This window comes from Lampetra fluviatilis, chromosome 40 (assembly GCF_964198595.1).
Source record: "Lampetra fluviatilis chromosome 40, kcLamFluv1.1, whole genome shotgun sequence".
Taxonomy (NCBI): domain Eukaryota; kingdom Metazoa; phylum Chordata; class Hyperoartia; order Petromyzontiformes; family Petromyzontidae; genus Lampetra; species Lampetra fluviatilis.
Genome location: NC_136314.1, coordinates 10220743 through 10233602, shown reverse-complemented (window position 1 = coordinate 10233602; position 12860 = coordinate 10220743). Strand labels below are relative to the sequence as shown.

Sequence of the window (12860 nt, the reverse complement as noted above, 5' to 3'; positions counted from 1 at the left end):
GTTATTGGGTCTCTTTGTGAGTCTATGGGTCTCTGTGTGAGTTATTGGGTCTTTATTTGAGTCTTTGGGTCTCTGTATGAGTTATTGGGTCTCTTTGTGAGTCTATGGGTCTCTGTGTGAGTTATTGGGTCTCTATGTGAGTTATTGGGTCTCTTTGTGAGTCTATGGGTCTCTGTGTGAGTTATTGGGTCTCTATGTGAGTTATTGGGTCTCTTTGTGAGTCTATGGGTCTCTGTGTGAGTTATTGGGTCTCTTTGTGAGTCTTTGGGTCTCTGTGTGAGTTATTGGGTCTCTATGTGAGTCTATGGGGCTCTGTGTGAGTTATTGGGTCTCTATTTGAGTCTTTGGGTCTCTATGTGAGTCTTTGGGTCTCTATGTGAGTTATTGGGTCTCTATGTGAGTCTTTGGGTCTATATGTGAGTTATTGGGTCTCTTTGTGAGTCTATGGGTCTCTGTGTGAGTTATTGGGTCTTTATTTGAGTCTTTGGGTCTCTGTATGAGTTATTGGGTCTCTTTGTGAGTCTATGGGTCTCTGTGTGAGTTATTGGGTCTTTATGTGAGTCTTTGGGTCTCTGTGTGAGTTATTGGGTCTCTATGTGAGTCTTTGGGTCTCTGTGTGAGTTATTGGGTCTCTATGTGTGTCTATGGGGCTCTGTGTGAGTTATCGGGTCTCTATTTGAGTCTTTGGGTCTCTATGTGAGTCTTTGGGTCTCTATGTGAGTTATTGGGTCTCTATTTGAGTCTTTGGGTCTCTATGTGAGTCTTTGGGTCTCTATGTGAGTTATTGGGTCTCTATGTGAGTCTTTGGGTCTCTGTGTGAGTTATTGGGTCTTTATGTGAGTCTTTGGGTCTCTGTGTGAGTTATTGGGTCTTTATGTGAGTCTTTGGGTCTCTGTGTGAGTTATTGGGTCTCTTTGTGAGTCTATGGGTCTCTGTGTGAGTTATTGGGTCTTTATGTGAGTCTTTGGGTCTCTGTGTGAGTTATTGGGTCTCTTTGTGAGTCTATGGGTCTCTGTGTGAGTTATTGGGTCTTTATGTGAGTCTTTGGGTGTCTGTGTGAGTTATTGGGTCTTTATGTGAGTCTTTGGGTCTCTGTGTGAGTTATTGGGTCTCTTTGTGAGTATTTGGGTCTCTGTGTGAGTTATTGGGTCTTTATGTGAGTCTTTGGGTCTCTGTGTGAGTTATTGGGTCTCTTTGTGAGTCAATGGGTCTCTGTGTGAGTTATTGGGTCTTTATGTGAGTCTTTGGGTCTCTGTGTGAGTTATTGGGTCTCTATGTGAGTCTATGGGGCTCTGTGTGAGTTATTGGGTCTCTATTTGAGTCTTTGGGTCTCTATGTGAGTCTTTGGGTCTCTATGTGAGTTATTGGGTCTCTATGTGAGTCTTTGGGTCTCTATGTGAGTTATTGGGTCTCTATGTGAGTCTTTGGGTCTCTATGTGAGTTATTGGGTCTCTATTTGAGTCTATGGGGCTCTGTGTGAGTCTAGGGGTCTCTATGTGAGTCTTTGGGTCTCTATGTGAGTTATTGGGTCTCTATGTGAGTCTTTGGGTCTCTATGTGAGTTATTGGGTCTCTATTTGAGTCTATGGGGCTCTGTGTGAGTCTAGGGGTCACCTTGTGAGTCTATGGATCTCCATGTGAGTCTATGGGTCTCCATGTGAGTCTATGGGTCTCCATGTGAGTCTATGGGTCTCCATGTGAGTCTGTGGGTCTCCATGTGAGTCTGTGGGTCTCCATGTGAGTCTGTGGGTCTCCATGTGAGTCTGTGGGTCTCCATGTGAGTCTGTGGGTCTCCATGTGAGTCTATGGGTCTCCATGTGAGTCTATGGGTTAGGGTTTGTGAGTCACTGGTGACTGGGTTGAGACCATCAACTCGTGACACTTGAGAAGCCGGTTTTAATCAGAGTGAGCGGCTGAAACCCGGATTTGAGGCCAGGATCCTCAGCGATCAGTGGCGAGTGGTGGCACTGTGGGGTCCGCCCACCGTGCCACTAAACCCATCTGGCTAGGCATAATTCTCTAGCCACGTCTGGCATGAGTGGCGGGTCGATATCACAACCAGCCTTGGAACCTCCCGCCGCGGCTACTCATCCTCAAACAAGCATCCGATGCGACGAGCAAGACAAATCATCAGCGATGAGACAAAGACGGCCGGCCGCTTGGCCGTGGAACCCGGCCACACCGCCCCTGTCGTGGGATGCCGGAACACACCGCTCACGAACAGGCACTTACCACCCCTCCCGCGCTTCACCCCCCCCCCCCCCGTCGACATTTTTCTCAGCCCCTATGCTCTGCTCTTGGATAACGATTTGCCGTACGATCGTTAACCCAAGCAGCAGCAGCAAATCCCCGAGCTTGCCAGCCGGGCCTAATGGAATCTTGACGGAGAGGGCCACGGGGTTTCAATGCGCGCTGTTAATTGCCTTGTGGAGTGCCGGACAGCATCGTTCGTAACGCACGCGCATGCGGATGGGCGCGTGCGCGTGCGCGCCGCCGCGGGGATCCCCGCGCGTCGTTCCGAGCGGCACGAGGCGAACCGCACGGCGCCGGTAGTGCCGGCGCATCGATGGCGCGGTCGGCCACTCGCACTCGATGCACACACGCACACACTCACGCACTCACTCACGCGCGCATGCACACTAACACGCGCATGCACACACACACACGCACACACTCACGCGCGCACACACGCACACACTCACTCATGCACACACTCATGCGCGCACTCTCACGCACTCACGCACACACGCGCTTGCACACACACACGCCGCCGTGCGTGCGTGAACCGACGACTCAGCGGTTTCCAGCTGGCAGAAGGTGACGAGTCCAACTTAATCACTGATTGGAGGTTCACTCAGCACACATCATCCTTCCCTCTGGGGTAAAATCGCTACCACTTTGTAGGAAAGTCCTGGTGGTTTTTTCTTATTCTATGCATAGACCCTCCCCCGCCAGAGGAATGTGGAATTTCTGCCACCGGCTCAGGGTCGTGTACCGTGGCCGGCCTTCATAGGTGCCGTTCGCTAACAGCACTTGCCCCCAACAGTCTGGTAAGGCTACACGGGGGATCTTTGTCTTGCGAGGTGAGGGGAGACCCGTGGTGCCACTGGTCGAAGCGCAGCGCGCTAACCACTACGCCCACCGCTCCCCTGCACGTCCATTCACAGCACCGCTGGTTAGTGTGTACTGTCGTGTGTACTGTCGTGTGTACTGTCGTGGGCTCTGTCGTGTGTACTGTCGTGTGATGTTGTGTGTACTGCAAGCACATCCAGAGCTTGCGAATGGCGAGGGTCGATACCGGGCCTGCTTGTTAACTGCCACTTAGGTCAAAAATAAAATAAATCACGACGTTTCGGGCACAACACAAGCGTCCGTCATCAGGTGGGACAACCACAGCAAGAAACAATTGCTGAAGTGGGCAACAGAGGTGTTTGTATCAAGAGGCTCTATATGTAAGAGAGGGGGGCGGGGCCAGAGAGGAGAGATAGAGAGTGGGTGGGGGTGTGGGGTAGGGGGGAATGGGGAATATTTTCTACCTACGTGACTTTACCGAAAGAACCAACGAGTATGGATCCCTGCAGTCACGAAAACCTCGAATCTAGATTGTTAATTGCCCTTTAATTGTGGTTCCCAAGTGTGGCGATGAGAGATGGAAGTGGGCGTCTGCCGACAAAAAAACAAATGCGTGAGAAGGTGACGGGTTTGGGTGAAAGGGTCAAAGCGTGGAGGCTCGGCACGGGTGCGAGTGCGCCTGCTGCGGGAGGCCGACGTTTCGGTGTTAACGGATCGACGGTGAAGTTCGTTATAAACATGACGGCGCACGCCATCAGGGAGAGTGTTGCAGACTCGTGGGGCTCCCCAGAGACATAGAATGATAACAGCTGTGCGGCGTTGTGTGTCATCAAACACCCCGCACCTTCCGTGGAGTCATCCTCCTGAATTCATCATCTTCACCATCATCATCATCACCACCATCGTCGTCAAATCATCACCACCACCACCATCACCACCACTACCATCATCATTACCACCGTCACCACCACCATCATTACCACCGTCACCACCACCGTCACCACCACCACCACAACCACCACCACCTCCATCGTCGTCAAATCATCATCGTCGTCATCATCGTCGTCATCATCAAAGGAAAAAAGAAACATTGGTATTCATTATTGATTTAGTGTAGTCATTGCTATTAAACATTGAGAAATTTCACTCCTACCAGTAACTTAACTTCATTATTCTCGTCGAAGGAAGCTTCTGCTTTCTGCAAAGTTTTCATTCGGCGTGCGTTTTCAGGAACGTAGCCCTCGTCGGACGGAGAGAAGCTTTACCATTCGATGAATTTCTTTCGCACCATACGTAGCCAACCGTGTGCCAATCGCAGGTCCCGGGGACAGGCCAACAAACTAACACACAGAAAGCAGTTCTAAAGAAACGAGTTTGTCAATCAAGATGATGATGATGATGATTTTAAAGTGCATCATGGCTCCCGGTGGCTTCCTCATGTCGGACGGAAGAGCGTTTCCAGACGGCTGCAGAAAGTGCGTCTGAAAGCGCCGCAACGCGTTCGGTCGATCGGCCCGCCGCTCGTTCCGCGAACACGTTTGCTCGTTGTGCGAACGAATTGGTCTCGTCTCGAATTTTCCCCCTCGCAATCGCGAATTCTCGCAGCGAGGAGCGCTCGTGAGTGAAGCGAGGACACCGCGGCGGGAGCACGGACGGTGGCGCCGGGCTCGTGACGACGCGACAAAATTAATATCTAAATATGTGGACGAGTCCCAGGGGGTCGGAAAACCAAAATAATCATAATTTACATTGATCCGTGAGGCGCATTCCGCCAAGGAGGAAAGGCCGAGAGCGCGATGGAGAAGCCAAATAGAATGAACTGACTTAAGAGGATGTGGGTTTAAGACGAGACTTGAACGTGTCCACATTGTCGGCACGGATAATGCGGATGAGCAAACAGGCGACGAAGAGGGAAGGAGAAGAGACCCCAACGGTAACGCCGACTCGGGCGGGGGCGGCGCAGCATGCCGGACGGCTGCCACCCTACGCGGCGACGTCTCGCCACAGGATCACAAGAAGGGGCACTTTTGTTTTCGAATTTGGTGAGAGCCGCAGGCGCACCGTGGTGGTGAATACGAGACGGTGGTGGTCCCCTTTTAATAAATAAACGTCACGAAGCAGCAGCAGCAACAGCAGCCCTTAAAGAGACACGGCACGCGGCTCCGCCGACCGATGCATTGGTCCCATCAGCCTCTTGGCCTTCCAGTCCCAGTGTCGTCAAGTGTCGTCAAGCAGCGGCAGCAGCAGCAGCAGCAGCAGTGTTTGTCAACAGCCGTTGTTGATGTTGTTGTGTTCTCTCCCCGGGGTCTCAGCGGAAGGGCTGGCTCTGCTGGCTGTGCCGGGCGGCGAGCGAGACGGCGGCCGGGCGGCTCGGAGGAACGACGCCGGCGGTGGCGGCGCTGCCGATGCCGCCGCCGCCAGCACCGGGCCCGGCCGAGGATCCGCCGGACAGGCAGGCGGCGCGGGATGCGGCGACGACGGCGACGACGATGCAGCAGCGGCAGCAGCAGCAGCAGCGGGGGCGCGAGGAGGTGCGCGGTGCCCGGCGGAGGGACGCGGAGCGGCCTGACGCCGCTGCCCCCGCGGCTGCTGCGCCCGGCGACGTGGGACGATCGGGGAGGGCCGTGCACACCCTGCAACAGCAGGATCAGCAGCAGCAGGAGCAAGATCAGCGGCGGCATCAGCAGCAGTATCATCATCAGCAGGATCAGCAGCAGCAGGAGCAAGATCAGCGGCGGCATCAGCAGCAGTATCATCATCAGCAGGATCAGCAGCAGCAGGATCAGCAGCAGCGGCACCAGCAGGATCAGCATCAGCAGCAGTATCATCATCAGCAGGATCAGCAGCAGCAGGATCAGCAGCAGCGTCACCAGCAGGATCAGCAGCAGCAGTATCATCAGCAGGATCAGCAGCAGCAGGATCAGCAGCAGCGTCACCAGCAGGATCAGCAGCGGCATCAGCAGCAGTATCATCATCAGCAGGATCAGCAGCAGCAGGATCAGCAGCTGCTTAGCATGGTGAGTGTCCGGATCATTGTGAAATCCGCAAGTCCAAATCAGACGCACGCGAGGAATTACGCTGTGAGACGTGGATTAGAGGACACACACACACCCAGTTATGTCATTCTAATAGGGTAAGCACACTCACACACACACGTGGAATCTGTGTTGGCCACACGACCCAATGTAGCTGGACTCTTCCGAAAGAGAGATCCTTGGACTCGGGTGTCGATTTCTTGGGTAAATATTCGTAAAAATTGTATTTGCTCATCGCTCTGTTAAGATAGAGAGGACGACTCAGAGGCACGAGGAGGATGAACCACAGACGAGCGAGCAGCAGCAGCGAGATCCTTCCTCACAAGCTCTGCGGTCCTCTATATATGAAGGGGTTACCGGCCAATTAATGGGTGTTTACATGTGGGAGGAAACCTGAGCACGCGAAAAAAACCCACGCGGTGCGAGGGGGCAATGCTCTATCCCCGTCCAGTCCGAACAGGTGGCAGTCCACATGTTTGCTTTGCAAAGTCCATGTGGACATCTGTGCGTGATCCACCAACCCTCACTGGTGCCTCCACAGCGCTGCGGCTGCAAGCTGCTGCCATGTGTGGCGCGGACACCACCACCACCGCCACTGCCACCACCACCGCCGCTACCGCCACCGCCACCACCGCCTACGCCACCGCCACCACTACCACCACAGCCACTACCACCGCCACCGCCACAACCGCCACCCCCACCGCCACTGCCACCACCATCACCACCGCCACTACCACCACCACCGCCACCACCACCACCGCCACCCCCACCGCCACCGCCACCACCACCGCCACCATCATCACCGCCACCGCCACCACCGCCACTACCACCACCACCACCGCTACCACCGCCACACTCAGCAGACACAGGGCTGCTGAGTGTTTTCCCCTGGCACGGTGGCTTTGGGCGCCACGTTGGCGAGATGTCAACTCCCTCGCCTGGTACGCAAGAGGTTGTGGGTTCGATTCTGACAAAGACGCCTGCTGTATATTTGGAGTCTGCATGTTCTCTCTCTCCCCGTGATTGCGTTAATTTTTCTATAAATGTCCACATGGTAATCCACTGATCGTTGAGCTATCATTTGTGATAGCCAGGTCGCTTCTGAAAAAGGGCTATAGAGCCCAGTGGGCCTTACCTTTTAAAATAATCAAATATAGTTTAGTTTTTGTTGTGTTTACTGGGTGAACTCCGGTTTCCTCCGATTCGAATCCAAACTCACATCAGTGGAAATTGGGCCCCAAACCAACCCCGAGGTGATCAGAATCTCGTTCGAAGAAGCGGACCCCGAGACTCCGGGCGGGTGGCCAAGCGATCGATCCCCGGCGACGTCGCGGCTCGCGAAGAGCGCGACCCTCGCACACCGCCGGTGGAGCGCCTCCCGCACGCAAGCGGCCGGGCGGGCGAGGGAGCGAGTGGCGGAGTTCGTGTCGCGCCACGCAGCCGCTCGTGCTTCCTCTCTGCAGGGTGTTTCCCCCCCTTCCTTTCCCACCCTGGTTGTTTGTGCGGCGCCGCTGAATTATACACGAGAGAGCGCACGCATGCACACGCACGCACGCGCCACATCAATTATTGAACGCGCCCGACTCGGGAACGGCGGTAGATCGTTCAGGCGGCTCCTTAACCAAGAGCTTGTGGGGGGGGGGTGGGGGTACCTCCCGTCCCCCCCACCCCGCCCTCATCCCCTGCCCTGGTTGGGCCACCGCGCTCAAGGAACCTCCAGGATCAACCGGCAATTGCGACAGCGGCCGCCACCACCGCGTGCGATGTCCGATAGTCCGGGAGAGGTGGCGAGCGGGGCTGTCGTTCCTCCGTCAGGAGCTGGATTGGTGCCGCGTGGAGCTGCACGAGGTGTGGTGGTGGTGGACTGCTTCTGGCTCCACCACCACTAGGGATGGGACGGGTCCCTAACCGAGTCCTCCACTCAGTCCTCCGCTTGGGGCAGGGAATCCATCAGACGGCAGGGAGTGGCTGTGCGTTCGATGCTTGTCTCGGGCGCTTCTCTGTGTGATGACTGTAAGTTCTGTTCTGCAGAGTCAGAGTGGGGAGCGGTGGTGCAGCATATGATAATAGTTGTTTTACCATATTCTTAGGTTTTTTCGGTAAAGTCACGTAGGTAAAACATTAAAATTAATAAAAGTTAAATAAAATAAAAATCACGACGTTTCGGAGGCAACACAAGCTTCCGTCTTCAGGTGGAACCGTCACAGCCACGACAGCTGTATCAAGTAAATGAGAGATTACAAGAGCTACCACTCCGTATATATAATGGTTGGAGAGGGGAGAAGGGCAAAGTACGGCACACTTTTTATTAATATGGTAAGGTGGTGAGGCTTAAGAGGCTGAGCCTTTGTTATGGAGAGGTACGGTTTGTGACTAAGCCTGGCCTACATAACAATAGTGTGAAAAAAGAAACAACTAAACATGGTAAAACAAGTCTGGCTGTCTATCAATAACCTGTAATAGTTGTCTGTCAAATAAGATGGTCCAAATAAGTGTAGTTAAATCTTTTTTGCATGGTTAATCACATCTTTCCAATGATTACTCAGTTTGTAACCATCATCACGGTTGAAATTATGTCTGTGTTTGTATATTTGTATGGCTTCGTGTACAAACCTTTGATGGTAGCCAGGAGGTTTGCAGAGAACCTTGGTCTCGGAAAAGACAATTTCATGAGAGCCCACCGAGTTGTAGCAATGATCGGCAACGGCCGAAGAATCAGTTCTGCCGTGTTTCAGATCTGACTTGTGCTCGCGGACACGATCAGAAACATGACGTTTCGTTTCTCCAATGTAGCAATCACCACAACTGCAACTCAATTTGTAGACTCCAGGATACTGTAAGTCAGGAACGACATCCTTCACAGATGGAATCAGATCACGGATTTTATGCAATGTACTGAATCGGACTTGGATCTTATGTTTGTTTAGAATTTTGGAGATCTTTTTGGTCACGCCTGCTATGTATGGTAACGTGATAGTTTTGATCGGAGTTTCATGTGGCTGTTTCTGTGTGGTGGGAGAAACAGCTTGGCGGATAGTGCGGTCAGAGTATCCGTTCATCCTGAGGGCCCCGATGTACAAGTCTTAATTCACCGGCCAGGTGGTGTTGGTCAGAAATGCCATGGGCTCTGTGGTATAGCGTTTTGATGAGAGAATTCTTTTGAGATGGGTGGTGGTGGGAATCCGGTTTCAAGTAGGAATCTGTGTGGGTGGCTTTCCTGTACACACAATCAAACATAAGATCCAAGTCCGATTCAGTACAGTGCATAAAATCCGTGATCTGATTCCATCTGTGAAGGATGTCGTTCCTGACTTACAGTATCCTGGAGTCTACAAATTGAGTTGCAGTTGTAGTGATTGCTACATTGGAGAAACGAAACGTCATGTTTCTGATCGTGTCCGCGAGCACAAGTCAGATCTGAAACACGGCAGAACTGATTCTTCGGCCATTGCCGATCATTGCTACAACTCGGTGGGCTCTCATGAAATTGTCTTTTCTGAGACCAATGTTCTCTGCAAACCTCCTGGCTACCATCAAAGGTTTGTACACGAAGCCATACAAATATACAAACACAGACATAATTTCAACCATGATGATGGTTACAAACTGAGTAATCATTGGAAAGATGTGATTAACCATGCAAAAAAGATTTAACTACACTTATTTGGACCATCTTATTTGACAGACAACTATTACAGGTTATTGATAGACAGCCAGACTTGTTTAACCATGTTTAGTTGTTTCTTTGCTCACACTATTGTTATGTAGGCCAGGCTTAGTCACAAACCGTACCTCTCCATAACAAAGGCTCATCCTCTTAAGCCTCACCTTACCATATTAATAAAAAGTGTGCCGTACTTGGCCCTTCCCTCCTCTCCAACCATTATATATATACGGAGTGGTAGCTCTTGTAATCTCTCATTTACTTGATACAGCTGTCGTGGCTGTGACGGTTCCACCTGAAGACGGAAGCTTGTGTTGCCTCCGAAACGTCGTGATTTTTATTTTGTTTTTACTTGTATTAATTTTAATGTTTTACCTACGTGACTTTACCAAAAAAACCTAAGAATATGAATCCTTGCAGTCACGAAAGCTTCAAATCTAGTTTTTTTACCCTTTTAACTGGCAACAAAACTGACACATTGTTTACGAGGAGTCATGTTTGCATTAACCACAAAAAGGGTAAAAAAACAATTATCATATTTTGTTACTGGCAAATGAGGTTCCAATGGTGTAAATGCTTACCCCGAGCTCTCGTACTCTTATGGTTCATTGTCCTTGAGTTGTGCGCCTTTTGGCGTCATCTGGTCCAACACCATGTGAGACTAGGCTCTAAAGAAAGCTGTCTCGGGTGTGGACCAATCAATTTCAAGGACAGTGCATACATTATCAGAGTTATGGGTTTTTTTTGCATTCCGAATGCAGGTATTGTGGTTAATGCAAACATGACTCCTCGTAAAAAAGGTGTCAGTTTTGTTGGCAGTTAAAAGGGTAAAAAAACTATTATCATATTTTGTTGCTGGCAAATGAGGTTCCAATGGTGGTGCAGCAGTTCGCGCTCTGTGCTATGAACCCGCCGACCCGGGTGCAATTCCCGCTCATGGCCAACAACCAGTGAAGATGATCTGAACCGGTCCTGGGCCTCCCCTAGGTCGACTCAGCCTCAAATGAGTACCTGGTGCGGTGTGTAACATCGCTACTGGGGAGACAAAGGTAGCCGGGCGTGGTGCTAGCCACCCACCCCCTCGTGTGCCATGCCAGCCTTCATAGGTGCTCACTCACAGCACTTGCTCGACACGTCTGTCAAGGCTATACGGGGAAACCTTATCTTTGTGAGTGAGAGTAAGGTTAGTTTAACACGTAGGCTTTCGCGACCAATATAATTCACAATAAAGGTTTTTGGGTTAGATCGCGTTATTTATAAATGTGTCACAACCCTCCACCACCCAACACGGCCAATCAGTAAAAAATGTGTCATGTTGACAAAAGACAAATATTTCACTACTTTAGCCCACCGGTGTGTTGAAGAGTGGATCCACAACATTTACAATTGGAGTAGTAGGCTGTCTCGCAGAAAATTACATCCAGCATCTTTAGGCGATTTGCCAGAATAGTGAAGCCATCCAACTGCTTCCGGTCTTCAATAGTGCAGGATGACGTCATCATTGTTGAACCCCATCAGGAATCGAGATCAGAAGCGGAGGTGGAGGTGTATGTTTTTATGTAATAGACCAGTAATCAGCTACTTAGCATGTGACTCACCTGTAAGGAATTAAAATGTGTTTTGTATTACTTAATAATGCGCTTCCAGGCTGCTCTGAGTCTATAGCTATCACAGCGATTAAAATTATTTTAATTCTTCTCAACTTCAATTGATTCTCTCACTAATCTTGGCCAGTAATAATTAGTTCTGCATAACACTTCAACGGTATCAAAATTAATTGAATGTCCTTGTTGGTAAGCATGCTCTGCCACTGCTGACAGCTGTGTTTGGGAGAATTTAATGTTCCTTTGGTGTTCTTTCAGTTTTACGCTAATGTTACGTCCCGTCTGTCCAATATACCACTTACCGCATAAAGCAATTGATCCGATATACACCTTCTGTTGAAAACTTCGGTAATTTATCTTTAGTACAAGACGCTAGTTTTTGAACTTTAATGCTTTGCTTTTGCAAAACACGGGCTCATTTGTCAGTAACTCCCGAGATATATGGTATTTCAATTGTTTTGATAATCTGATCACTTTCACTAGTATTGTTGTTCGATCTTGATTTGGCATTCAATGCTCTGTTAATTTGAGCATTATTGTAGCCATTCAGTCTTCGTGCTTCTTTAACATGTTTAATATATTTTCTTAAACTTTCACCCTCTGACACTGTCTTTGCCCGATGTATGAGTTTCTTGATGAGAGATGATTTCTGTGCTGGGTGATTATGCGAATCTGCATTTTGATAGGCATCTGTGTGCGTTCCCTTTCGGTAGACGCTGCGTGTTATTTTTCCCTTTTGACCGCGTCCCCAAGCAAAATATCCATAAATGGGAGTGTGTTGTTCACCTCCATTTCCATGGTGAACTGAATGGCCGGGTATTGCGCATTAAGATTATTTAAAGATTCAGTAAGTGTATCTTTACCATGTGGCAGACAACCAAAGTGTCATCGACATATCTAAACCAAAAATATGGTTTCAATGTACTTGAGGTAAGTGCTCTTTTCGATTTAAAGTTTTCGTGACTGCAGGGATTCATCTTCTTGGTCCTTTCAGTAAAGTCACGTTGAAGGAAAATAATAAAATAATAAAAATAAAACATACTAAAATAATTCTCACGACGTTTCGGCCACAACGCAAGCAGCCGTCCTCAGGTGAAGAACAGGTCTGTCAGGAAGATAGCGTTAGACAGCGTCCGACAGCGTCCGACAGCGTCAGACGCTGTCTTTCTGACAGACCTGTTCTTCACCTGAGGACGGCTGCTTGCGTTGTGGCCGAAACGTCGTGAGAATTATTTTAGTATGTTTTATTTTTATTATTTTATTATTTCCATTCTGAACAATTACCCTGGAAGTTACTAAGTTGGGATAACACGCACAACAGCAACGGCAGCAAAGGCAGCAGCAACAGCAGCGGCATTGCGCCCTTCTTGCGAAAACCTGGCAGGATCCTCATGAAATACGATTGTTGAGACTCCGAGTGAGGCGTTCCTGGGTAACCAAGCAGAACAACAATGCAATAGTTGGAGTGAGCCACTCAGCGTCGATA

The 12860-nt window shown here is 50.2% G+C and overlaps 1 protein-coding gene across 4 annotated transcripts in view; it reads left to right on the top strand.

The window, feature by feature from the left end:
* Nucleotides 1–12860, top strand: part of LOC144946231 (protein bassoon-like) — a 72338-nt gene that overhangs the window by 27895 nt on the left and 31583 nt on the right. For all 4 annotated transcript variants that reach the window (XM_078875099.1, XM_078875098.1, XM_078875100.1 and 1 more), the window contains exon 4: nt 5384–6088. In XM_078875099.1, the coding sequence (XP_078731225.1) occupies nt 5384–6088 (705 nt within the window). The remainder of the gene's footprint in view (nt 1–5383; nt 6089–12860) is intronic.